The 26,350-nt window shown below is 53.8% G+C and overlaps 1 protein-coding gene across 12 annotated transcripts in view; it reads right to left on the bottom strand.

Annotated features, from left to right (window-relative positions):
- WT1 (WT1 transcription factor) overlaps positions 1–21,156 on the bottom strand; it is a 35,862-nt gene extending 14,706 nt beyond the window's left edge. For 5 of the 12 annotated variants that reach the window (XM_068194800.1, XM_068194799.1, XM_068194801.1 and 2 more), the window contains exons 1-4: positions 18,886–19,412; positions 14,613–14,735; positions 14,309–14,411; positions 8,288–8,365 (exon numbers count right to left, since the gene is read on the bottom strand). In XM_068194800.1, coding sequence (XP_068050901.1) covers positions 8,288–8,365; positions 14,309–14,411; positions 14,613–14,735; positions 18,886–19,276 — 695 coding nt within the window. In that variant the 5' untranslated portion in view covers positions 19,277–19,412. The other 7 variants (XM_068194794.1, XM_068194795.1, XM_068194802.1 and 4 more) reach the window with 6 other exon arrangements.
- Between the last annotated feature and the right edge of the window lie 5,194 nt (positions 21,157–26,350).

Below are 26,350 nucleotides of genomic sequence, written 5' to 3'. Positions count from 1 at the left end.
TTGGAATGAGCAAAATGCCTCAAATTTCACATTAAGTGCAGTGGATTTTTGTCAACACCTCATGACTCAGATATTACCCGATACTACCAAGCAAGTGATGACATTTATAAGAATAGCAGTCATGTACTCATAAACAGAGATTACAAATCAGTGTCTAAACTATTTATCCCACATATCAGCTTGCAGGATACACTACAAATTAACCCTTTATAAAAATAAAATTAAAAAAAAAAACATCCTATCCCTTCTAGGTATAAATTTTCACAATAATGAATTCACAATATGAATTTGATACTTTTGGTGTGTTTTGGGGTTGACACAGCCATATGTTTTGTCTAATTATGTTCTTCAAAATCCTATGTTCTCCTCCTGTCCTGAATGTTGGGACACTGCTGTGTGTCCTGTTTGCAGCCTTCCTAATGCCAGAACCACGTAAATACATTTTAGGTTTAATTTTTGAGCAAGTATGTTACATTATCACTCGTAGAAGTACACATTGGCAATGGTAAGTGTACATGTTTTGCACAGCATCAGAAATTAGAAAGCCCAGAACAAAGCCCCAGGGCACACAGCTAGGGAGAAAGATGGATATGTAGGATGTTATCCCAGTCTTTGCCAAATGCTTGCAATAGCAATTTGAAGGGGTCCCTGAGGTCCAGACTCTCATTTCACTGGTCCTTCCTTTCCCTTCACTCAAAGTTCATGTGCAGAGTAGAATTTCAAGGAAGTTTTAAACCTCTTAAGTGATTTGCAGAGCAGGCAGTGGAGCTGGAATGCGGGACATGTCTAAAGGGTTTGTGAGCCTGGCTGCAGAGGAGGGGAGCAGGGTCTGAGAGCAGCTCTGCCTGCACAGGGTGGGCTGCACTCCTCACCACTGGCACGACTGGCAGACTGCCCCCTGGCTGAGGTGTTCTCTGAGGTCAGCTCCTTCACTGCTCTACAGTGGTAATTTCAAATCCCGGCTCCACCTGCCTGTTCAAATCAAAGGCTGCATCTTTTAGGAAGGTATGCTGTGCTTATTTCAACTTTAATTCAGTTTTAGGGTGATCGTAATGAAGTAAGTTATGGGGGGTGGCAAGAAAGGATCTCTGTTCTGTAGTAATATCTGTAATAATAGATAAAGAAGATACCATTAGCTGATTTAAATGGATTAAACTATGCTGTAGATATGCATCATGCCCAAATAAATAGGGTCTCCTCTCTGCCCAGAGCCCACAAATGGCCTTTTGCAGCCTAATTCAAGTAACAAATTGCCATTTGCTATCACCATTTGATCAGGATAGTTTCCCCACCAACATCAAATTAAAATTTTCCTCTCTGTTTAAAGGCAGCAAGTCCGTACATGCCAAAAAAAAAAAAAAAAAAAGATAAAAAGGCTGGGAAGGGGGGTGCTGAAATCCCCCAACCCATGGTGATACCCATGTTGATCACAAATTACACAGTGCACTTTGAAACAGGAATGGAATGGAATGGAATGGGAACCACCGTTGATAAGGAGGAAACTCTGCAGCAGGAGCCGTGACTTGTAGCACAGCAGTAAATCAAGGGTAAATGTGAACTTCAGCACTGGTCACCCTGAGTGTAACCTCTCCTTCACGCCTGTCCTAACAACCTTAAACACCACAATGAACAGGCACAAAGGCTGATAAGAATTCCCAGGACAGAAACTTTGTAAGGAGAAGCAGCAATATGTAGTAAAATCTCATACCATAAAACACAGCCCCACTTTCCCTCCAAATTCTCATGGTTTTCATCTTTCAGTGATAACATTTTCTGTAAGGACCAGTCAGTTCTGAAATAATTCCTCCCAGGAATAAGAGGCAGAACAAAGACCCTGTCTGTGCCCTAAGGAATGGCTCTAAGAATGAGAGGTATCCTCCAGATGATCTCCATCTCAGCTTTTATTGAACAGTTAGGAAGCCTTCCTCAACAACCAGCCTTTTACATATTTCCTCCCCTTATTTCTAGCTATACTGCCTCAAAACTGCACATACAACTGCAAAGCCATGAAGATTAAAACCTGCTTTCTGAGCCCCTTGACCCATAATATTCTAAGTCCTTAACCATCTCCCTAGGAGAGATGGTTTAATGACCAGGAGCCCTATTTCCCATTTTAGGTTGGGCACATTTCCATCAGCATTGGCTGGTACTCAGCATGGCCATATGGCTGCTGACAGCAAAATGGATCATGAGAGATTTCTTGGTTAAAACACTGTTTACTCATTATGGAGCACTGTGGAATAATCTGACCTTTGGGGAGGTAGAAATTAGCAGGTGGATACTCCTTCCAGTCAGTGGGAATTTGGAACACTGAAGGAGGAGTTTTCACAAACTGTCCCTACCACTGCTGCTCTCTTGAAGTTCAGCCTTCACTCTGCATCCATGGTAACCTCCTGAGGAAATAGAGTTCTTTCCCTTCCAGCCTCTTTACTCCATGCTTTAGCCATGATTTATGCCACAAAGTGTACATCACAGTTGGCACAGTTGGCTTGTTTCATATGGCTGCAGTTTATATGCTACAGTAAAGGCGGGGGTAGAAGAACAGATACAAATCTAAATCCATTATTAAAGTCAAACACCTGCTTTATTGCATGCAAGAGATAATGCAATGCCACATACACGAGGAATACAAGTGACTGGTGAATTTACACCTGCAGTACGTTAACTGAACAGAAATCTCCAGAGGGTAGCACAGTCCTTAACTTTCATCTTTTCTAGCCAGGCACTCTGTGTTAAAGTGGGCAAAGAGAAAATGCCTTATAAACTCAGCTGAATTAACCAAAGAAGAAAAAAAAAAAAAAAAAGCCAGAAAAAAATCCCCAGTAAGGCCCAGAGTCACACTTAGGAGTGACACTAGACTGATCCCTTCACAGGTCCTAAAAGGACTCAAAACTAAGCAAGACCAGATGCAGCCAAACTGCCCTGCCAGGATCCAACACAAATCTTTGGCTGAGCAAGGCCTGAAGGATTTGGCCTCACAGTCCAGCTCTGCCATTATTTGTAAATACACAACTCCCTTTAACTTCAATCAGAACTGCTCAAAGCCAGAAATGGACTGTAAATATTTAGAGTTTGGGTTAGTTGGTGAAAAAAAGGACTCAGTGTATTTTGTTCTTTGGATCTAGACAGCCAGAGCTGGAAACACAGCCATAAAATGTAATTCTAGATAACTGGGAAACAAAGGCTGATACTCACAAAGGAAGATCTCTGTGCTGTAGAGTATTTAGAAGCACTTGCATTTGCCATTAGCCCAGCAAATCCTTAACACTCGCAGAGTAGCTCTTTTAAAATGATTAATCTCGGAGTTGTACAGATTGTACAGAGATTAATAAAAATGAAGGGTTTACAGATGAGAATGTGTGATGAAAAACAGAGCAGCTTTAGAGAGTTGTATCAATCTAAGTGGTTATAAAAAAAAACCTCATAAAAGATGACATTCTAATCTGAATATTTCAAAAAACTAATCAAGCTGCAATTTCTCTCTCACACCATTTTTACTTTGTAAAACTGAAATTGCCTGTCCAATGTATAAAGCACCTACAACTTAATCTGAAGAGTTAAGCTTTTTATTATTATTTCATAAACCAAAAAAGGGAAGCTTTAGGACACACTGAGGAGAGCTAGAAAATTTCAGATGAAACGTGAATACACATTGATTCATGAGATTCAGCCTTGGAAGAATAAAAAAAGGCAGAAAGCAAGATTACATAAAACAGGCACCACATTAAGGTTCAATTTAATTGTGTTTCACTGCAGGAACAGGAATTTTAGGGTTTAGAAACAGAGCCAAAAATGAGGCAAAGTGAGGGTGTGGGCTAGTCCCGTTGATAACAGAACATAAAGGAAGAGAAGTAGAGTTAATTCCCTCTGCTAAAATATTTACCATCCTAGCACCCTGGGAAAAAATATGTATGGAGACAGAAAAGGATCCTGATTAGTTATATAGAAGATCCTGTTTCTGCCTGGTTTTTGTCTAATACTATTATGGAGGGTGGAGTATGAAGCTGCATTTTTATCTGCCTTTCCAAGGCAAAGGAATATTAAAAATTGCAATTTCACAGATTTGAGCTCTTCTGCCATCCTCGATGGGAGAATCAGATGGCTAATGAAAGGAAGGCTCTAAACTTTTAGGGGACCTTTGTGTTTCTGGCTTCAATAGTCTTTCTTTGGTTTGAGATTTTTTACCATCGACCTGAGTGGAATCAGGATTTCACCAAACTCTTCCCTTCAGAACGAGACTGTCAGCTATCAGTGGGAAAGGATAAATTCCATATTAGAGACTGGAGGTTATTGCCCATTTCCAGCTCATTTTGATTGCAGTACTGAACCCAAGTTTCACACCTCCAAATTTTACTAATAATGCCATGAAAGATAAAGAGAAAAACCTTTACAAACCACACCTAAACAAAAAAGGTGTTCCCTGCCTTGTTTAAGATGTGGTTTTAATAGTGTTCTACAGAGATCATACCCAATATTCCTTACAGTGAGCCTGAGAAAACAGCAATAAATACCAATTTCCATGGAACATGCTGAGCGTTTAACATCCAAGCAAAACCAAAAGAGGAAAACCAAAATGTTGTCTGGTTCTATGCCTGATTTCAGACAACTGTTAGAAATACGGATCAAAGCTTTTCAGTCAAGCAGCTGAAGAGAAAGCTACATTGAGTCTTGCTGTTGGGAATGTAGCCACACTTCTTCTCTACCATGCTGTATCACTTCCTGCTTGGTATCAGTTATTTCCATGTCACTTTTGCACTTAACTCATCAAAATATGAAGAAGGGGTTTTTAGCCCTGAGATCTTCCTCTAGAACCGCTATGGAAGGAAGCAGTTCATATTGGACAGAAGCTTTTCATATTGGACAAATTAAAAAGCAACACAAAAATATGAAGGAGAAACCAATAGCAAAAGTGTCCACTAATGTGGAACATTAATTTTGAGATGTCTGGGACCCACTGACTTTCCTGCAATGGAATAAATCTGATCCTAGCAGCTCCAAACAAAATACCACAAATGAGGAACAAATCATCAGCAAACAGTCTGAGGAGATAAAATCCAGTCCCACAGTGAGGTTCACTGCCTTAACAATGAAGCTTTCCCTTCAGATTCTAAAAGTTGCCAGTTTGTGAGACAGCTTGCAGACAAGCCAGCCCTCCCTCTGGTCCACCCAAAGTTCAGAAGGTGACAGCGGGATGCCTGGACAAACAAGAAACACAGTTAACACACACAGCCTCACAAAGTACTCCTGTTCCCTCATGTGAGTTGTAAGAGCAACTTGAGGTCAATCAGAGCACAATCAATTTGGAATTCAGGACCCAAGTGAAAATCTAAAATGCAGATTCAGGTCATTTGCACTGTATGGTAGCAGTAGGGGGTTGTCTTCTTCTCGAGGGGCAGCTCTTGGTCATCTTGGGCCACCAGACATCCTTTTGGTTTGCCAGCGAGTAGAAACCTCCAGAACTCATGGCTGCAGCCTTTTCTATCTGCTTCCCTTTTGGCACCAGTCTCCCCTTCCCCTGCCAGCCCATCACAGTGCTGTACTCTGGCAGAAGACAACATCTCAGTTCACTTCAGATGTCTCTCTTCACCATTCAGCAACGGCTGGCCAGGATCTCTGCTCCACACCTTTCACTGCCCACCTCTGCCTTTCTCTCAGGCTGTGCCTTCCACAAACTCCTGATGCTTACACCTACTGAAAGCACTCAGACCAAACTCCACTGATACATAGAAACTTTTTCCTCTCAGTTCCAACATCCAATATTAAAATATCCATGAATGAAAAAGCATTCGGGGAAAATAGTCTTCTGTGGCCTTAAAGCCACAGGCTGGAGCAGGCTCTGAGCAGATAAAATCACTCAGGATTCAGATGCCAGGCTCTTGCTGCTGCTGACACACAAGTTCATAAGCTTGCACTCAGCAGGAATGATTTTCACAGTGGCTGGAAAGGACACAGCTTTGGCCACCTGACAGCATTCTTTGCCCGATTTCAAACTTTTAACCTGGGTTGAGTGGATTCTGGAGCTGATCACTCAAATACTGGCTCTTTGCAAGAGCTAGAACCAGGATGCTCTCAGATAAACTGCCAGACAGCTCCAGCACAGAAACTGCCAGCTAACTCTACCTAAATTGCACTGCAAAAGCTTCATTTCAGTCTGCTAAACTTGCATTGAGCAGGAACCCAGAAAAGCAAGCTACTGACCTGGTCTGCTGTCAAGTATAAAGTGTGTGACCCATAAACTTTATATAACTGTAGAGCTCTCTAACTATTTGCAGAACTTACTGGCAACATTTTCCTCCTCCTTACAATGTGCAAAAGCCTCGCTGAAGCCAGGAAGAAGTGCTGGGGAGAACTGAAGGCAAGGAGCTAAACAGGACTGTCATCATTGGACAGAATCTAGGAGCTCCATATTTCAACAGGAAGATTGACTCCAAAATTCTTAAATTACAACTACGAGATTGAGAAAAGCATCTGAAACACTAAACGCCTGGGAATCACTTATGAACAGTTCATATATTTTAAAGATGTAAATCTTGGGAAGAATACCTAATGTTCATGGCAACTGAGATTGGAGGTACTGTGTATTGTAACTCTCAGCCAGAAAAGACAGATAACTATTTTGGCTCATATTACCAGTGATGAGGCTATGTCTAGCACTGATTTTCCACAGATTCTACAATCTTGGCCTATACCAAAACTTTCAGCTTTGTTTTACCATAGATCATTCATCTTGATTCTTTCCCCCTTTTCATGCATCCTAGGTCACATACTTTACACTGTTAACAGTCTGACTCCTGGACAAGTAAGGAGCCATTTATTTTGTTCAGTACTCCTTTAATATTTCTATTGTGACTTTTTTTTTTTTTCGCTGAGTTCCCCAAAGAATAACCTCTTCCTTGCTTTAATAACTTGGACCTCAGTCAAGGTTGATGTGTTTCTCCATTTTGCAGGATATTTTCTTCAGAAGAGACAAAACAGTGTCTAATATTGCAATGACTGATCTTTAAAGTTTCAAGAGGAAATCAAAAAGACTTATGAAAGAAAAGTAGGAAGTAGTCTTTTAAAAAGAGGGAATAGGCAGCAAAGACAGTGAAGTGTACACAACTGTAGGATTTGGGGATCTTCTCTAACCAGAAAAAACCCTCCTTGACGGATTTCTTCAAGCTCAGCTCGCTTGCTCACTTCAATACAGATAGTTTACTACACTACTCCCTGTAACCTTCAAACACCATTGGTTTATGAGCTACAAGGAGACCCATAATATTTTTTTTTCCTTTATCACAGTACAGTAGTGTACACAAAGTCCATCTTGAACAAGATTTTCACATCTATGGACAACTGAATGAAAGCACAGATCTGTGCAGGCTTTTATCAGCCTCTCTCCTGCTGTTCCCTTGAGACTGCACACTCTTGGACACTGAGAACATCTCAAAACTGGCAATACCTGCCTTCAGTGGAGGAGTTTTCAGAGCCAGTTATCTCCTCAGAGCAATGAATTATCTGCTCTGAGCAGAGCAGGCAATCTGTGGCTTTCCCTTGGCTGAGATCAAAAGGTGTCTCTGCCGCTCACGGCAGCGACCGCGGATGCGCCGAGGTGAGGATGCTCCAGCCCCGCTCCGGCCCCGGGTGCATCGGGGATCCCCAGCCCCGGCAGAGCCGGGGGAGGCGGCGGGCACGGTGGGTGTGGAGATGGAGGCAGCGGCCCCGGAGCGCTGCCCGCCCGGCAGCGGCCGCCACCCCGGCGGGGCCCCGCGGCGCCTCGGAGCCTTCCTGCCCGGCCGGCCGCAGGAAGCCCCGCGGGGGAGGCGGGCCGGAGCCTCTTCCCGGCAGGTGGGAGGGCGACAATGGCCGGGAGGAAGGAAGCCGGGAGGCGGCCGAGCCGGGACACAGGACGCAGCGCCTGGCGAAGGCAGGGAAAGGGAAGAGGGATGGTGGGAAGGGGCGACGGCTCGAGGAGCAGAGAGCGAAGTGGCCACGGCCGCTCCTGCGGGAGGGGCGCGGGCACCGGGAGCGGGCACAGCCCAGCCCTGCCCTGCCCGGTGCCACCGGAGCCCCGACACACCCAGCGCTGGGCTCCGCGGGCACGGCCAGCCAGCAGCCCGACCCTCCGCTCAGGCTGGGACCAGGATCATCAGAAACACGGCAAGCTACAGCCAGGTGATGAGCCACTCTCGGGACCGGACGGTGTTCTTTTTCGTGCAAGTGACCGGATTCAAAAATCCAAGAAAAAGTTAGCCCAGTAATGCAGCTTCACTAGGGCAACAGGTTAGAAGAGAACAAAGCTCCTTACCCTTTCAGTGTGGATCCCAAGTTCATTTGATTCCATGTCATGCATTCAAGCTGTGAGGTCATCTGGTATAAATTGTCACTGTTGTGAAAAGACGTAGGATTAGGACTAAAATTGCAGCTATCAAATAAAAACTAAAAATCAGAATGTCAACAATTTCTTTGTGATTTGTTTTAAATATATAACAGTAGAAAGTGTATTTATTTTATATAATCCCTTTTTTCGATGCATTATGAATTTTTTAAAATAAAATGAAATAAAAGAAAAGAAAAGCTGTCGCTCAAAAAGACACTTTGAATGTGAAAGCATGACGATTTGTAAAGAGCTGGAAATAGAAACATAAAACTTTTTCCTTCCCGAAAAATAATATCCGATATTGACACGTTGGAATGAATGAAACGAATACAAGCAGCCCGGCGGGGTAACGCAAAGGATTATTTGTTTTAAAAAGTCAAATCTGTTAACTGTTTTAACCAGGAGTGTGAGACACCACGTGGGTAATGGAGTGAAACAGCTATCGTGACTCGTGATGGATGTTGCTACACAGAGGGGCTTGACAAGCAGGAGAAAAATGGAGTGGCTGAGCGATAAACGAAGCTCACCGCTGGAGCAGGCTCTTTCCCCGCCGGTACACACCGCGGGCAGCCCGGCTGCAGCCGCGGCTTGCCCGGCTCCGCTCTCCGCTCGCAGCGGCGAACGCGGGCAGCGCTGAGGGCGGCGGGAGGCGGGCACGGAGCCCCGCCGAGCCCCGGGAGCGCTCTCCCGGCAGGACACGTCCCCACGGGGCCGAGGAGGTGCCGCGGTCCGGGCAGGCTCCCCCGGGCCGGGCTCTGCCCGCAGCGCAGCTCCCGGCGAGCGGGGGCGCGGTGCGAGCCCCGGCCCCTCAGGCGGGCGGTGTGATTGATGCCGGGGAACAGCCGCTCACAATAAACGCAAGTCTCCCCGTTGATTAATTACACCGAAATTCGCTGGATTTACGCGGTGAATTTATATCACTTTGTTACTAGGGGATGGCATTTTTTTCTTTTTTTTTTTTTTTTTTTTTTCTTCGTGGCAGGTAGAAGCGACCTAAAAAAGCCAGAATCCAGTGGGAAGCTTTTGCATATAAAAATAAATTAAGTGACTTCAATCTCGAAGTATGCGTAATATCATTTGTCAGTATCACTGGACGCTATTATTCATTAGTGTGTCTGAAGTGCTATTATGCTACTACAATGTCCTGCATATCAGCTCAGGAATTGTTAAACTCTCCTGCAGTTTCCCCATTTGCAATAGCAGTCCGTGCTGGTCTGTGCCAACTACGTTTTGCAATTCCACGAATTCTTCCTGTAATGCTGCTGTAATTAATTCCTCCAGGACCCTGATTTTTATTAGAAGTGCCCGCCCGATGCATTTACAGCAGGAGATTTCCCTTTAACTTTCTTTCTCTTGACAGTTCATTTATAAGAGCCTCCCCCACAATATCCACTTTTTTCCCCCCTTTGCTTTTTCATAAAGCAATACACTTATTCATCTTGTCACAGCTCGCAGCCACTGTATTCCGTGCCGCCCTTGGGTGACAGTGTCCGGGACGAGGCGCCCCGGCGCCGCCGCCGCTCTCCGGGTGCCCGCCCGGCCAAACGCGCCCCGCGCTCCGGCCGCGCCCGCTCCCGGTTCTGCGGCGCCGGCCGCGGCTCCCCGGCGGAGCCCGAGCTGGCTTCAGCCTCCGAAGGGAGCCCGGAGCAGCTTTGGGGCAGGCTGGGCGTCGTGGGAAGCGCTAGGAGAGGGATGGGAGCAGAGCTCCGCTATTTGCGCTAAACCCCGCTCGGTCTGCCCCGTTTGGTGTCTCCTGAGCGGGGAGAGACCCTCAGCCCTCGCCCCTCTTTGTCCTCCTGCTGCGGGGGGCTGGAGCCGGGGACTGGGTGCGGGGGGAGCAGGTGCCCGGCTCGGCCCGGACACCACAGCAGCCCGGGCATCGCCGGAGCCGAGCCGCGTTGCGGACTCTGGGCACGTCCCGGGTGAGCCACACCCGGGCACCGGGGTGCCCACGGAGCGGCACCCGCACCCCCTGCCACGGGCTACACGCGGGGTCTGAGCCATCTCTGCAGCCGGCAGCGGCCAAGGGAGACATTTCTGTGCTGAGCCACGGAGCTGCGAGGTTCTCATCTCGAAAAAGCCGGAGGGAATTGCCGGAGCTTTGGCTAAATCGGCCCTGGGCGGGATGCAGGTGGGCACCGTCGGGCTTCGCGCCCCTTAAGCCCGGAGATAAGAACGGCCCGTCCGGTCGCCGCTTGCCCGGGGGCCACCGGGCAGTGGCTCGGATTAAACATCTCACATCTGACAAGTGACAGAGAACAGGACGTCCTTAACGCCATTTACGCCTCGCCATGGTTTATTATTGACGGTACCGTGAGATGATCTCATGGAACCAAACAGCTCCGCTCAAAATCTCGGCTTTGGATGGGGTTTGAATGAGGAGGAGGAAAGCGAGGTCTCCAGGGATTTGCCTGCCCTGATTCCAATCTGAATCCTTGGCCCTTCGAGCGGCCACAAAGAAGACACTAAAAATAACTTATTTTCATTACAGAGATGCTTTTAAAGAGAAACGAGAGGAAGGGGGGGGAAACATTTCTACAACGGGGATTAATGTAAGTTGGAGTGGAATAAAAGGAAGTCAACGCTGAGCAAAAAGGGAACTTAAAAGGAAACCAGTAGTAGATCATATAGAGTTTGTTTTGGCCTGTACTGCAGTATTACCGAGTTCTTGACCTCTGCACAGAAAGAGCTATAATCTGAACCGAGACTCCTCCACTTTTAAAGTCTTTGCAAGTGTGAGTCACAGTAAATTTTCAGCATCGAGCATGTTTACTACATTAAACAGCGCGAGGTAGAAAAGTTCACATCACCATTTTAATGGACCCACAAACCCATGCTTGCGATCTGCGCGGGTTTGTCACCCGTGTCCAGCTGCAGCCACAGGCGCGGGGCTCCTTGGCAGCGCAGCGGGCCGGGCCATAAACAGAGAGCGAGTAGTGGCCGGGGCGAGAGATTTCAGAGACAGCTTTGCCTCCAGCCTAAGAATTACGATCTTTCAACCACTCCTTTTTTCCCGACTTTGCCGCGGTACGGGAGAGAAGGCGAGGCGCTTGAGCCCCGAGTGCCTCCGCGCTGCAGACGGCCTGGACCCTCCTGCCCACGCCCACTCGCGACCCGGGCTGCGGCCGGGCTCCGGGGAGAGCCGGAAGAGTCCCTCGCACCCAGCTAGAGAGATGACGATGAGGGGGAAGCGGGAGCATCAGGTGGAGGTGACTCCCTCCGCATCCTCTCCGCCTCCTCTCTCCCTCTACCTCCGCCCGCCGAAGCATCGCCCCTCGGGTCCTGCTGAACGCTGCGGGTCCGGAGGGATGGCCGTCCCTCCGAGGCGCTGCAAGGCGGAGAGGACCCGCAGCCTCGGCTGCGGTGAGAGGGCGAGGGACCACAAACCAGCGCTGCTCAGGCGTCCCGGGAGACGCGCAGAGGAGGCGGTGCAGGGAAACACGGCCGCCGCATCCCGCCGGGGACAGGGGCAACACCACCTCCCGTTCCCCACCTCGTCTTCTCTGCCACATCCTCCCCTCTCCACTGCTAAAGGCGAACGGGAGCGCCTGTTGTCCCCAACCGGTGTGGGGACCGACAAACCCCCCATTCCGGGGCTGAGCACCATCCCCTAGAGCTCCGCTCAACGGGGCGTGCAGCGGGCGCGGGCACGGTCGCCTGCCCCGGGACTCGGATGTGGCGACCGAGCAATCACTTGACGAAGCAGAGCTGTCGAACTTGACCTCAACTGCGAAAAGCAAAAGAAATCTTCAAGAAGGAGGTGCGGAATAAATACGGTCTTGAAAAAAAAAAATAATCGCCGTTTTGCCAAATCTAGATAAATGGATAAGGAGAGTGCGGTCGTTTACAGGGCCTTGGCGATGTGGCAAATGAGTCCCGCCCGTTTCTGTACCGCAACGACTCATCCGCTTTCCTGACCACATTTTCCAGGAGGTTTTGAACGTGTTCAACAAGGGACAAGGAGAGGCCGCGCCGAGCTCCGCCACCTGCGCGGGCCTCGCTGCGGGAGCAGGATTTGTACGGCTGGGGCTGCCCTCGACGGGGAACGAGCGCTGCCTCGCTCACACCCCCACACATCAGTATTGGCTCCTGAGAGGTTTAAAGGCTTAAATCCTTATCTTACTGGAGTGAGCCGTAAACCTCCCAGGGAGCAGGGCAGGATCATGGCTGAGGTCGGGAGGAAATCGCTCCCCGTGGCGCAGCGCTGCCCACCCGCGCCGGGTGCGGGTCCCCAAGCGCTGGGCGGGAGGCGGCCGCGTCAGGGAGGCGACCTCTGTCCTCACCCCTGCCTCAGCGGAGGCACATGGAAGAGAGAGCTCTCGACACTATCAGCATTCTCCTATCGGATTCACACCTGCAGGCGCTGCCGCTTCCAGGAGCGGGGCGAGGGCGAGCCCCGGGGCCCGGGGGACTGGGGAAGGCGGCGGCTACCCGCGGCCGCTCGGAGCCGCCCTCCCCAAGCCTCCTCCAAACCATATTTATAGATTTCCCTGCGCGGCGAGCAATCTCTGTCACTTCAGCGCAGGAGTTCGCCCCGCCAATTATTCTGCAAGCTAATCTCTCTGGATAGGCTTCTTTCCTTCCTTCATTACCTCATTCCCTCCTTCCCTTGACGTCAACTCACGTTCATTAACGAAGTGGCTTCTGGAAGTGACAGAATTTTGTTGTCTCACGTCCAGTGTCGATTAATCTGAGGTGATATAACTGGCCTACAAGAGGAGCCGCTCGCGGCTTCCTTCGCAGAGGCACATTGTTTTGTGTGCGAGAGTTACTTAGCAACTCCAAGATACGGGACTGGCTCCAAGTTCACAAAAAGTTGAGGAATAAATTTTGGGGAACTTCTTTTACTCACTAAACACGTTGTAAAACTCCAACGCCCAGCCCCCATGTCAGACCGAAAAAAAAAAAAAAACAACCGGGAAGCTGCGCTTGCCACGGGCCCGTCTGTTGGCAAAGAGATTTCGTTGCTTGCAGCAAAGTTCCAGACGCACCTTTCTCCCAGCAAGGAAATCCGATAGGTTTATTGCCCCGATTTCAATAAATAACCTCCCTGCAGGCCAGTTCCCATCGCTCCTGGGAGCCATGGAACGGCTCTTGGCCTGCAAGACGAAGCCCTTGGACGGAGCTGAGTTTTAGTTGCCTGTACCACGCTCTGCCCGTGGCTGCTGCTCCCCAGCCAGCACTCCCACACCTTCCCGGCCTCGGGCAAGAGCTCCGGGGCTGCGGGGACTCCGAGAGCCAGGACCGGAGAGGAGGCGTGGGGCTCAGCCGGGCTGCCCCAGGCGCTTCCCCCCGCTGCCGTTAAGGGCAAACCCCAAATTCATTGCACCGGCGGGCTACGGGACAGGCCCAAGGAGTGCGGGGAGCCCGGCTCCCGTTTCCCCGAGGCGGCCGCACCTGCTGCCGGAGCGCGGCCCCGCCGGGATGCTCTGCCGGAGCCGAGCGGCGCCGCCGCCCCCCCAGCCCCGGCTCGGGAGGGCGAGCCGGCCGGGAAACCTCCGAGACACAGCGCGGCCCGCGACGGAAGGCGCGGCATCTTTTATTCGTTTCGTGGGGGTTTGGAGATGTCGTTTCGTTTGGGGTTTTTTTGTTGGTTTCTTTGTTTTTGTTGGCTTTTTGCTTGTTTGTTTGTTTGGGGGGGTTGGGGTGGTTTTGCCTTTGTATGGTTTGGTTTTTACGTGTAAATTTTCTTTTTTTGGGGGGGTTTGGTTTTTGGTGTTTTGTTTTGGGTTTGATGGCTTTTTTTGGGTTTGTTGTGGGGTGTTTTGTTTGGTTTTTTGAAGTTGTTTTGGTTTGGTTTGGTTTGGTTTTTTTTTGAGAAGAGAAAGAATAAATCTGTTTTCTTGCATAAAGGAAAAGCTGTTCGAACGGCATGCGGGGGAGAGCGCGCATCCCAGCAACAACCCGAGCGCAAGGAGGGCAAGCAAAGCTCCCTGCCGGCCGAGGTACCTGTTGTAGGGCGTCCGGAGGAGCAGCGCCTGGCTGCCCGTGCAGCTGTCCGTCGGCGTGTGACAGCCGTACACCGGGGGAGGCACCGAGTACTGCTGGTCCCCTGCGGAGAGAGCAGCACAGAGTTAAAACCCTTGGGGCGAGCGGCCACCCCTCCGCTTGAAGGGGTCTCCAGGGCCCCGTCCCCCAGCACCGGGCAGCTCCGGCTCTGTGCCAGGCCTGCGGGGGCTTGGGCCGGGTCCCTGCGGCTTGCCAGCCGCCCGACAGAGCCCTTGGGAGCGGCCCCCGCGGAGGCAGAAATTACCTAGGGACGGCTGCTGGCTGATGGGGTCCTCGTGTTTGAAGGAGTGGTTGGTGAACTGAGCGGCGGGGTGGGACGGCGTGTGGCCGTAGCTGGGGGTGCCGTCAAAGGCCACGGTGCTGTAACCTGGCGGAGAGAGCACAGCGGGGTGAGCGGGAGCCGCCGCCGGGTCCCTGCGAGCGCCCAGAGGGACCCACGGCCGCGCACCGCGGGCTCCAAACGCTCCGCGTCTGCGGCAGCTCTCCGACCCCACCACGGGGAGGCTGCCCACGCTGGGGACAAGGACAGGGCCAGGCTGCCTGAGCCCCTCTGTCCCCTCTGCCACCGCCCCTCGGCACTCGCACATCTCTCTCTGCGGGGAGAGCCGTGCCGAGCCCGCGCCCAGGCGTGGAAAGTCGGAAGTCTCGCTCGTGTTTAAAGAGAACAGATCGGCTCCGGTAATAAAAAGGATGTTTTCATTAATTGTTGCTCATATTAAAAGTGGAAGATTCCCATCTGCTCAGTGTACTCATCTGGCGCTTCCAATTTAGAAGTTACCCTTTAATCTTGCGCTTTTTTTATTTTGTTAAGACCGGCTTTCTGAAGAGTCTGCAATAAAGAGGTGGAATATTACGTGCAAAAATAAAACTCCTCCTTTCAGCGAAAATTCCTCTCCAAAATAATAAACAGCCTATTTTGTTTCCTACACCGAGCAGATTCAGATGGAAAGAGACCACCTCTGCTGACCCCGGGACGGCACAGAATCGTAAATCAGGTGCTTGGACACCAACTTTCATTAATGACTTGGAGCTGGCTAAACAACTTCAGCTAAAAAAGTAATTACAAAGTAATATTATCTCAGCGCCTTCTCGGCTCATCAGCATTTACTCCGAGAACCAAGCTCCTCCGAAAGCCACTCTTAAAAAAAAAACAACAAAAAAAACCCCAAAAAAACCTACAAAAAACCCAACAACCAAACAAAAAACCCCAACCAAAACAAAAACCCAACAAAACAAAACAAAAAGTCCGACGCGGGCAGGGGAAAGAAACCAAAGGGACTACGAGCGCTTTCTCCTTCACACTCCTCTCCCTTAACCCGCTTATTCCAGCACGGGCATCCCTCACGGAGCCGTGTGGATGGGCCGTGTGGCTGGAGAGAGATGTTGTCAGTCGAGAGGGAGCACTCGAGGCTGTTTTCGGCCGCCTCTCTCAGCTCCCTTTCGATGCCGGGCGCTCTGCGCTGGGCAGGTCTCTGCTTCACCAACGGTCCGTAATCACAGCGGGTTTCAGAGAGAATAAAATGGAGAGGCAGCAAAGGGATTCGAATATTGCTTCTCCATTTTATTCTCTCTGCTGACAGGCTGGGTCCAGAGACACCACAGGACTTCATTAACCTGCGCGGCTGAGCGGGAGAAATGGAGGGAGCCACAGGGGGAATGAAAATATTCCAGCAGGCTTTCAAACCTTCACCTCCGCTGTGATTTTAAGCCGGCCCTAAGACTGCGGGGCTGGCATAGGAGTGGGACTGGCCAAACGTCCCTCACATCCCCCTGACCCCAGGAGCAGAGCTCCTTTGGCCGGGACGCGGGCAGCGTTGACAGGCCGGTACCTAACGGGCTCCCATCCCACAGCTGTTTCTCGCTCCTTATCTCCTCCCTCAGCCCTCAGGGTAGAGGCTCAGCCTTCAACTCCCTTTTCTCCGTTTCTCTCGGTCTCTTTTTTAGCTTTCAGAAAACACTGACACTTTCTACGTTACTTTTGGCCCGCCACAGAGTTTCGGTGACCTTCAAAACTCAGCTCGGAGCAGGACGAGGTTTTGGCCGCATTTTCCGGTGTTGCCTGACCCAAAGCTTCAGGAATGCGATAAGAAAGTTGAGTTTTGAACCGAGCTGCCGATAGTGAGGTCTCTTTAATTAGGGCGTTATCAGAACTAGGCCTGATTAAAATGTGCTGAAAATAATTGAAAGTTGTACATCTGCTGGAGAACGGGGCCCGCTGGAGGCATCCAGTTGTTGGAGGAGCCCAGCTGGATGAAAGAGGCAGGCAAACAAGAAGAGGAAAATTGGGTAGAGGTTTCAAAGCCTTAGTTTCCTACCCCCCCCCCCATCCCATCCCAGACTTGGCAGAAATGTCATCACAGACCCAAGGTAGCATCTTTCCCACGGTCGGAGGAACCTCTAAAAAAAAAAAAAAAAAAAAAAAGAGTTCAACCTTGAGGAGAGCCAAAGCAAGAACATTTTATCCATCCACCAAAAAAAAAAAAAAAAAAATTAAAAAAAAAAAAAAGGCGGCAAGCCAACACCCTTTGCCGCGGGACCCTTCTCTCTGCGTGCCACCGAAAACAGCTGTGGCTAAGCCTCAGGGCCGAAGGGACCCCCCCGGCCCGCGGCGAGGCAGGGCAGCCCGGCCTGGCGGAGCACGGGAGGGAGCCGGGACACGGCCCCTGCTCCTGCCGGGCCGGGATGCTCGGGGCTGTGCGGAGGGCTCCGTGCGCCGGCCCCGGCCCTCGGCCCGCACAGGTGCGGGGTGTGTGCGGTGCCCAGCGTGGGCTCCGTGTGTTGGGGCCTTAAAGGCTCCGTTTCTTCCCGGGGTGGGGAAACCAGGACGTCAGGATGGCACGGGGTCGCAGCTATTTTGTCCCTCGCTAACTCGAATTTATCTCCCTCGTCCTTCTCTCCACTCTCTTGCGCCTATTTCCGCCCAGAGATTATGAATCTCCTCCGATGTCTAAAATCTTTTCAGATGTCTTTCAAAAGTCCCCTTCAGAGTCCCTGTCCCGGCGGGCTCCGGGCCGCTCCCCTCCCGTCCCGCAGCTGGAGCTGGGACCCCGCGGGGCACGCAGCGGCTCCGGAGCCTCGGCAGGGCCGAGCATCGCCCCAGCTCCCGGGATGCTGCCCATTTTCCCAGCCGGGATCGGCAGCACGGCCCAGGAGCCCCGCTCTGCCGTTTCCTCCGTCGGAGCCCGGCTCCGGGCGAGCCCCTGGGGCAGGGGCCGGGGGTCGAAGGCAGCAGCGCGGTGGCACCGGGACCGCGACCCAGCACTGCCCGGGGGAGGTCCGCGCTGAACAACCCCTGCCCCTCGCTGCAAGCATCGCCCGGGCCTCGGGCCACACCTCGGCGGCCAGCACCGAGCGCGCCCGCCGGCGCCGTCCTCGGCCTCTGCTCTGCCCGTCGCCCTGCAGCCCGAATCGCCCGGGCTCTTCCCGGGACGGTGTGTGCCAGACCCTCTGTGGGTACGCGATTGCCCCCGCGGGGGCACAGCAATCCCGAGATGCCGGCTGGGTGCGGGAAGCCCCATCCTAAAAGCAGAGAGACCCCGGCCACTCATCCCGCTCCTTCAGGGCCACGCACGCTCCGCCAATTCCCCGTCCCCCGAGCCGCGGCGCCTTGGCTGCCTGACTCCCCTCGGTGCCTCGCCCGGGGCCGGGCAATACGGGGCAAACCCCGGCACACGGCCACTCCGGGGCCAGCTGAAGGAGGGGGAACGAGACCCGAAGGGTCTCATGCAATCTCTTCGCACGCTGGCCCCTTTTCCTTTCTTCCTCGCGTTCGCACCCGCAAATGTTTATACTGCAGGCACTGGAAGAAAAGGATTCGATGCTGACCCCGGTGCCACACGCGGATGACCCACTGCCCGGCCGTTCAACCCTCGGGAACCTCTCAGGGCGGTGCGAACACCGGGGACCGCAGGGAGTTACGGGGCAGCCGGTCCCGACCACGGCGATGCGGACAAGAAACGCCGAGTCGCCCGTGCTTGAGCATTCCAGCCCGGGAATACTCAGCACTCCCGAGGTTAATTCGAAAAGGGGCTTGAAAACACCTCTGTGCGGACAGCGCTTTTCGGATTCAGGAGGAAGTTTGGAGGTTCACCCCCGCCACCACCCCATCACCCCCGAGATATGCACAGGGAATTGTCTCGGGCCACGGGCCCCAGCTCCATTCCAGGACTTGTGCCGTCTCCGGCCCGAACAAACCTTGGCGAAGGCGAGAGGCTGCTCCAACCCGGGGAGGGGGCCGGGGGGCTCCAGCCCGCCTGGCAGAGCCGCCCGCTGCATCCGCTGCCCCACAGGAGGGGTGGGGGCCGAGCAACTCGTGGCTCCTAAAGCTCCCGGGAGCGACGTGGCTGCCGCACAGGGAGGGAAGGGAGGCACGGCAGGGCTGCCTCGCCTAACGCGGCTCGGCTGCCGCGGAGAAAGACCGGGCTCGGTGTTTACATCGGGCGCGGCCCTGCGGGGCTGAGCGGGCGTCTCCGGGGGCCGCCCCCCAAGCCCGGGGCGCCCGGCAGCGCGGCCCTTACCCTGGTTGCGGATGGCTTGCTGGCTCTCCAAGCAGTTGGGCAGGTAGGGCCCGTTGGGGAACATCCGAGCCTGGCCCGAGGGCGGCTGGCTGGGCGGCGGGGCGCCGAAGGGCCCGTAGCGGCAAGCCCCGGCCGTGCCCGTGAACTGGCCGGAGAAGTGGACGGTGAAGGCGCTCAGGTACTGCTCCTCGTGCGGGTCCGATCCGTTCCAGCTCGGCTCCTGCTTGATGAAGGAGTGCGGCCCCAGCGAGCCGTAGGAGGCCCCCGGGGGAAAGTCCAGGACGGGCGCCCACTGCGCCGCGCTGCTCACCGGCATGGTGCAGTTGCTGTTGCCCGGCAGGGAGGGCACGGAGGGCAGCAGCGCGTTGAGGTCTCGGACGTCGGAGCCCATCTGCTCGCAAACCTTCTGCCTGCCGCCGGGCAGCCAGTCTCCCCCCGGGCCGCACTTGTTCCAAGACACCTGGCCCCTGCCCGCCAAGCCGGAGGCCGGCTCCGGCTGCAGGCACCAGGCCGGCGAGCTCAGCCCTTTGGGGGAAGTTGGCTCCGCGACGCAGCTCCCCGGGTCCAGCCCTGCGGGAGCCGGCAGCAGCGACAGGGAAAGGTTGTTCTCCAGGATCGCCTCCGGGCTTGCACCCGCTCGCAGCGCAGGGCAGGGTGCGGTGTGCGTGTGTCTGCGTGTCCGCGCGTGTGTCTGTCTGTCTGTACGAATGTCCGCCTGTCCGAGCTAGGGGGGCACAGCCGCCGCGCACGCCTCACCTCGGATGCCTGCTCAACCCTCAACTTTGCAAAGCTCAAATAGAGGCGCTTGCAGGGGAGGAGGAGTCAGCCACGCCGATCCTCCATTCACACAACCTCCGCCGAGGGGCTGCCCACAGCCCGCTCTGCTGAACCCAGCCGGACCAGGCGCGCAGGGGGAGGGGAGACACAGGAGAGCCGGGGATGGAGGGGGAGAGGTGACTGTGGGAGAATATATCTCCCCTACACATCACTCCCACCCTTCTTCTGGTGCAAGCGCCACTAAATCTCACCCTAACGTTCCTCTGCTTTAGGAGAGACTTGCGGGGCTGTTAGAGGGATCCAGGTGGCCAGTAAGTACGTGCTGGCTGACTTCCCCCGCCAGCTCCGTGCATGTCCGTGGGGTTTCCCGAGGGCGGCGAGGTCGCAGGCCCCGGGGACCGCGCGGAGAAGCCTCCGCCCTTGCAGGAACCAGGGGAAGTGACACGACCCGGGCCGGGCGGACCCCGTTCCTGAGAGGGGAAAGTGTCTTTCCAGGTGCCTCTCCCCCTACGGGAGGAACCTGCGTCTCCATGAGCTCCTGCGGGGTGCGAGCTGCCTGCCCGCCACCCCCGCACCCCTCCCTGTCCCCGACACGTCGCCGAGGGCTGGCCGGGCCAGGGTACCGAGGGCTCTGCCGGCCAGGAGAGGGCTGGGCGCCCTTTGCAGCGGCCCCGGGGCCGGCGTGTGCCCGGCCCTAGCCCTGTCCCTCGGACCTGCCTGTGTGCGAGGGGAAGGAAGCAGCTAGGCGGGCGGGGGAGGACAGCAGCGCTGTGAGTAACCTGCTTTTGAGAGATTCACCTGGCACTGCTCCCGGGAGGGCCCGGAGTCTCTCCTCTCCAGCCTCCTGGACAGCGGCTCCTCAGCGTCCATCCCGGGAGCGGCGGCCGGAGGGCCCCCGAGGGCACCCGACACGTTATCCCCGGACTGTCCTTCCTGCCGGGAGACACGGCAGGGTTCGGGTCGGCCCCGGCAGCGCGGGGTGCCGTGATTCTGGCGGTGCGGGAGCCCACCTAGACCGACTGCCCCGGCAAGAAGCGCCGGCGCGGGCGGCAGAGCCCCGCGGGACGCGGCGGTACCTGCCGCGGGCAGGACGCGCTCTCTCCGAAGGCGGGGAGGGGAATCCTGCCGCCCTCCCGCAGAACTGCTGACGGATAACCACCCGGGGGTGGGGGGTGCCGCTTCTACGAGCAGCCGTGGGGCAGCTGCCGGCTCAGGGTACTCGCGGAGCACGCGGGGTCGCACCGGCCCCGCCGCCCTGTCCCTTGCGCCTTGTCACCGGCCGCTGTTAGAGCCGCGGCACCGCAAACCGGGGTCACCGCCCGGCGACATCCCCGCGGCGCTCAGCCCGCAGCCTCACCCTCCTTTGCGGCGACAGCAGCGACAGAGGCGCCGCGAAGGCTCACCTGCCGCAGGACACGCCGAGCCCCTTGTCTGCCCGGTGACAGTGTACACCTCGGGATTTCCTGGCCCTCGCGGCATCAAAGGTTACCGCAAGCATCGCCAGCGTTGAAGAGATGTTTTAAGGTTCAAAGAGTAAAGGCTACAACAAAAGAAATTAAAATAGGTCGTTATTGGAGCAGCCAAGTATAATTTCATTTTGTCTTAAAACTAATTAGTCACAACGGTCGGTTTTTGTTATTAGTGATTTTTTTTTTCACAAACTATTTCAGATAATTCCCTTTAAAAATCTCTCTTTCGGCGCATACACCTATTTATTACAAAATAGAGAATACGTGAAGACGTGTAACGCAAGTGCGAAAGATTTGTTAATTATTTTTGCTGATATTAAATATCCTCTAATTTTACAGGACGTTCCACCTCAGAGCCCACGGCAATCTAAAGCACGCTGGACGGCACTTGTGAATGCAGCCCGTGCGGGGAAATCGCGCTGACCTTGCTGCCCGCGGGCTCCGGCGCTGCCTCCCCCTCTGCCTCCCGCTCTGGCCGCACCGGGGCTCCCGCACACCGCGGTCACCCCCTGCCCGGGACCCGCGGGGAGCTGCGGGATCGGCACAGGGGCTGCTGCTGGCTTTGCTCGTTTCTGTGACGGACAGACGCACGAGATTGGTTGAACTGGGTACCTTAAAGGTCTTTCAAAACCTAAACGATTTTATGATTGATTCTATGATCTCCGGCTCTGCGATGGACACCGTACATATAGGAATGGAATTCTTTGGCCAGCCTAAGTGGGGTATTTGATTTCCCATGAAAACTAGCGCTCTCTAGGAGCTAACAGAAAACGCGTTTCCCGTGTTTTTCGAGCTAGCATGGGGGTTTTCTCTTTTCTTGAAATAGCCTAGCTTGATAAATCATCTTAAAAAGGGGAAAAAAATGTTTTCTTGATCGCTTAACTCGGCATTACTCCATCTGGGAGAAAGAGCTGCCGAAGTCTTTCCAAACCTTCTCCCCTAGCACTTTCCAGCAGTGAAACAAGACAACCCCTTGGCCATTAGCGCATCCTTCCTCCCCGCGGCTGCTGGAGAGGCTGGGGGAGAGTCAGGAGCTGCCAGCTCAGCTCAGCTCAGCTCAGCTGAGCCCTGTGCTGCGCCCAGCGCCGGCACCTGCGCGCTCCCGGGCCGCCTCAGCCTGCGGGGCGCGCAGCGCGCCCGCCTCGAACGCGTCCGGGGGCGTCCCGGGCCAGGAAAGCCCGGACCCTTCTGTCTCGGGATGGGCTGAGGACTTTTGGGAGACGGCCAGCGCCACTTTGCCCGCTTGCTCCCGTCTAGCCAGCGCCAGGGAGAGTGAGAAATCTCGTGCCTCGCTGCTCTGCTCCAGCACAGGCCGGGAGCAGCTCCCCCCGGGGCCGCACGGCATGCCGAGAGGAGCTGCTCCCTCTTTGCAGGAGACATTTGCCCGCCTCTTCCCCAGAGATCCCGACCCCGATTCCAGACAAATTCCGGCATAAATCGCTCCAGGTCTCGTACACCGGGCGCCCGCGTGCGGGTTTGGGTGCCCAGTTGAACGCGATGGCCGAGGAGGTGGCAGTTCAGGGACAGCATCTCCTTTGTCCGTTTCCAGACCCAGGCGGTCCGGAACATTCTGTCCTGTCCCCTCCAAACACGGCCCGATCCAAACCTCTGACAGGCTTCATTGCCCGCTGCTCCATAGCTACGGCAACTCCTGATAACGCTCAGCCTTCGATTGTGCTCGAAGGCATACTCTGCCAGGTTAAACAATAGCTGGAGGAGGATTATTCTACCGAGTCCCACTCGATCCCGAGAACAACGGGCTCGGGAACCTGCTTCAACCTGAGCACCGCTGCCGCACCTCCCCAGCCGAAGTTTTCCCTCTGCCATGCTAGCCAACTAAGGAAGGGACCGGTAATTCTTACTAAACTCCTAAAACGACCCCCACCACGGTTCGGAGGTGGGCGAGACTGACTGAAACAGAGATAAATCCCCAGCCCTTCCCCTCCTGCTCACGCCGCTCACAGCACGCAGGGGGATCTGTCTCCTTTCACTCAGGGAGCTGATCAGAGTTTGATTATTTAAGAGCTAAGAGCAGCAGAGACAAAGCTGTGAAGCATCTCCAGGAGCGCAGAGGGCACAGGGGCAGGAACTCATCGCGGCGGGCCCAATCTCTCATTTCTCGCGGCCGAGAGCTGCGAGCACCACGGGAGCCGCCTGCAAGGCGGGACCAGCCTTCCGTGCGCGGGCTGACGTGGGCACTGGAACGCTTTCGAGCTGCTTAGAGGACATTTTGTTTGTCCCCTGAGGGTAAAAGAGTTTTTCTCGATGCACGGAGAAGCAAAGATGCGCGACCCCTCCCCGAAGCTGGCGGGAGCGGGGCGCTGCTGGGCCGAGGCGGGGACCCCGCGGGCGGCTGCGGGGATGGCGAGCAGCCCCCGCGGGGTGCTGGACATCTCCCGTGGTCCCGGCTCTTCCCCCGCTCCGCCGGAGCAGCCTCCCCAGCGCCCAGCCCGCCGTGCAGCGGCGGCGAGCGGCGGGCCGGGCCCGGCCGGCGGGGCTCGGGCCATTATTGTACCGTAAATCTTGGGAACGCTGGAACTAATTACGGAGAGGATATGTCTCAATTTGTTCCGCATTAGTGCCGCGCCGGGACGCAGGCACCGAGCACGGGAAATTGATGGGCCCGGCCCGGCCCAGCCCCGCCGGGACGGCGGCCCTGACCCCGCGTTCAACCCGGCGGGCGGCCCCGCTCCGCCTCTCCCGCACCTGCGGGGCCCCGCGCCCAGCCCGCCCCCGGTGCCCGCTGCAGCGCCGAGGCTGCGGCCAGGAGCGAGGTACCACGCGGGCTCCGGGAAATTTATGAGCGTGCTGCTAGGACGAGGCTCGGTATAAATCACCGAGCTGTATAGAGCCATAAAGCATCCCTGAGCGTCCCGCCCTCGCCGGGGTTCTGGGGAAAAGGAGTTCATGGAAAGCTGGGTATCAGTAACATCTTTCAGATCTGGAGTATGTGACGTTTTTAAAGTTTTAGATATACAATGGGATATACTTATGGAGCAGCTAAAACTATTACATAGAATTTTTATAGGAATTTTGTACTTAGATACAAAAGAAATTTTGGGGAAAAAAGCTCTTAGGTAATATGCTGAGTTCTTGGCATTACAGCTAATGGCTTTGAAAGTAATAAAATTATTATTTCAGCAGGAGAAAATAAAAATATTCTAAAATGCAGTGTATTATAAATGGATTTCTGGTAACTGAGACTTAAGAAATCAATTAATCCCAGGTTGTAGCATGCATATCCCACTGTAAAGGTACACTGAACTCTAAATGTAATCATCTACAAACACATCAGAAACAATACCTGGCACGGACACCAATTCAAAGAATTCTTTGAGCCACCTGGGACACCACTTTGAATACGGGTACATACTGGAAATGTAAAGCAAACATTTATGCATTCAAGAGTTAGAAAGGCTCCGGCTGCAGTGGACAAACACTGCCGTGTCCTCGCTACCTCACGGGTAAGGAAAGGCACCCGCAGCCTCAGGTCTCACTAACTGTGGGGTATTACCAGACAGGGACGGAAGATGAAATGTCCTTTGCCAGTTTCTTCACAGACTGGCCATGAACATGTTTTCCTAAACACTAACCATCCACGCCTTTTACCTATCAACTTAATTCTTCAACAAACACACTTTAACAACGCAAAGCAAAGCCCAAATCTCCCTTTGTTCTGGCAAAGCCCTTTTGCAGCCCTGTGAGAAGATACCCTCTTCATCACTTGTTCTCAGTGGCACCCAAGAGGGCTCCAGCAGCTGGTCTCTCTTAGCTGAGTGTCTAAACTCCTTTTCACTGGGTTTTGTTCATTGTACACATCTCAGAGGAATTCATCCATGTAAACCCCTAACTGAAAGTGCTGTAGGGCAAGTGCTGCCACTGAAATCAGTGCCTAAGGGTGTCAGCTCACCAGGAGTTGTACCACGCAGTGGAGGAGGCCAAGCACATCCTCTGCCTGAGGATGTTTGGTGAGCAGCGGGGACAATGTGCCTAATGCCTAAAGCACAAGAGAAAAGCTCCTGGGTTCTGTTCAATACCTTCTGCACGCCCCAGAGAAGTGGAAGAGGTGACAGCAGTTTTGCCAGAACAATGGGGGACTCCAGCAGTATTTGTGGAGTGCTTGGAGACCCTGGGTAAGCACAGAAAGGCAGATGGTTGCATTTTGCAGCACAGCTCTGTGTGATGTGTCAGTGATGTGACCTGTGAGGGGGTGGCAGGGCTGGAGCTGGAGAGCTGTTGCAACACGGCAAATCCCTCCTCCCAGCCCCAGCAGCACAGCACAGCACAGCCAACACCCGCGGCTCCTTCACAGCCTGGGCAGACATTCAGTGCCCCCAGCACAGCCCTTTGGCTTCCTTAGAAACGGAGCAAACCCAGCCCTTTGTAACCACAGCTCCATGAAGGTGCGTGTGTGTCTCTCCTCTCCCTGGACTGCACGTAGTGATATGTGTGGGTTGCAGCAATACACATGAGCTAGAGAAGCTCATTTTACTCATCCGGGTGGCTGGAAGCAACAGACAGCAAAAATGTACCCGCAGCTGAAAGAAGAGTTTTCCCCATTCTTAATTCCAAGGCTTCCCGCTCAGTGTGGTTTTTGGTCAGACCTGAAGGTTTACAGGCAAACTCTCCCTTGTGTGGGTGGGGGATATCTGGTCTGGACACGAGTGTGAAAAGCCCATGGTTTCAGGGCATCAGCCCAAGAGAGATCTGCTGCAAGCAGGGACAGAAGCCTCAGTTTCAGACACAATTCAGATGGGCTGCAGCTGTCACTGCTTTCAGATTTGTGACTGTCACTGCCCAGCTGCAGCCTCTGCTGCCCCCACTGCCACTGTCCCACAGAGCTCATGCTGGCATGGGCTATGCAGGGACAGCTACAGGCAAGGCTGCAGGGAGAGGTGGGGCAAGAAAGGAGAGGAGGGAGGGAACCCACGTGTTGAACTTGCCTTAGAAGTCAAATTTCTTCTTCATGAGAAGGACATTCCTTTCCCTTCAGATTTTATGTCTGTTTGAGTGCACTAAATTCATCTGAGTACTGCTATGACACAGGAATTAAAAGCACCGAGGGTTTGTGTAGCTGTTGAGTCAGGGGTGCAGACTGATCACATCTACCTCTTGTTTTTCTTCCTATTACATGAAAGCAGAGTTCAATAAAGTTCACATCGGAACTAAGACCTGCTTTGTGATGTCTTGACAAACCTTTCCTGATATATTTATCACAT

Source organism: Anomalospiza imberbis, chromosome 6, assembly GCF_031753505.1.
Source record: "Anomalospiza imberbis isolate Cuckoo-Finch-1a 21T00152 chromosome 6, ASM3175350v1, whole genome shotgun sequence".
NCBI lineage: Eukaryota > Metazoa > Chordata > Aves > Passeriformes > Viduidae > Anomalospiza > Anomalospiza imberbis.
Note: the sequence above shows the minus strand (reverse complement) of the source record. Positions and strands in the feature narration are given on the sequence as shown.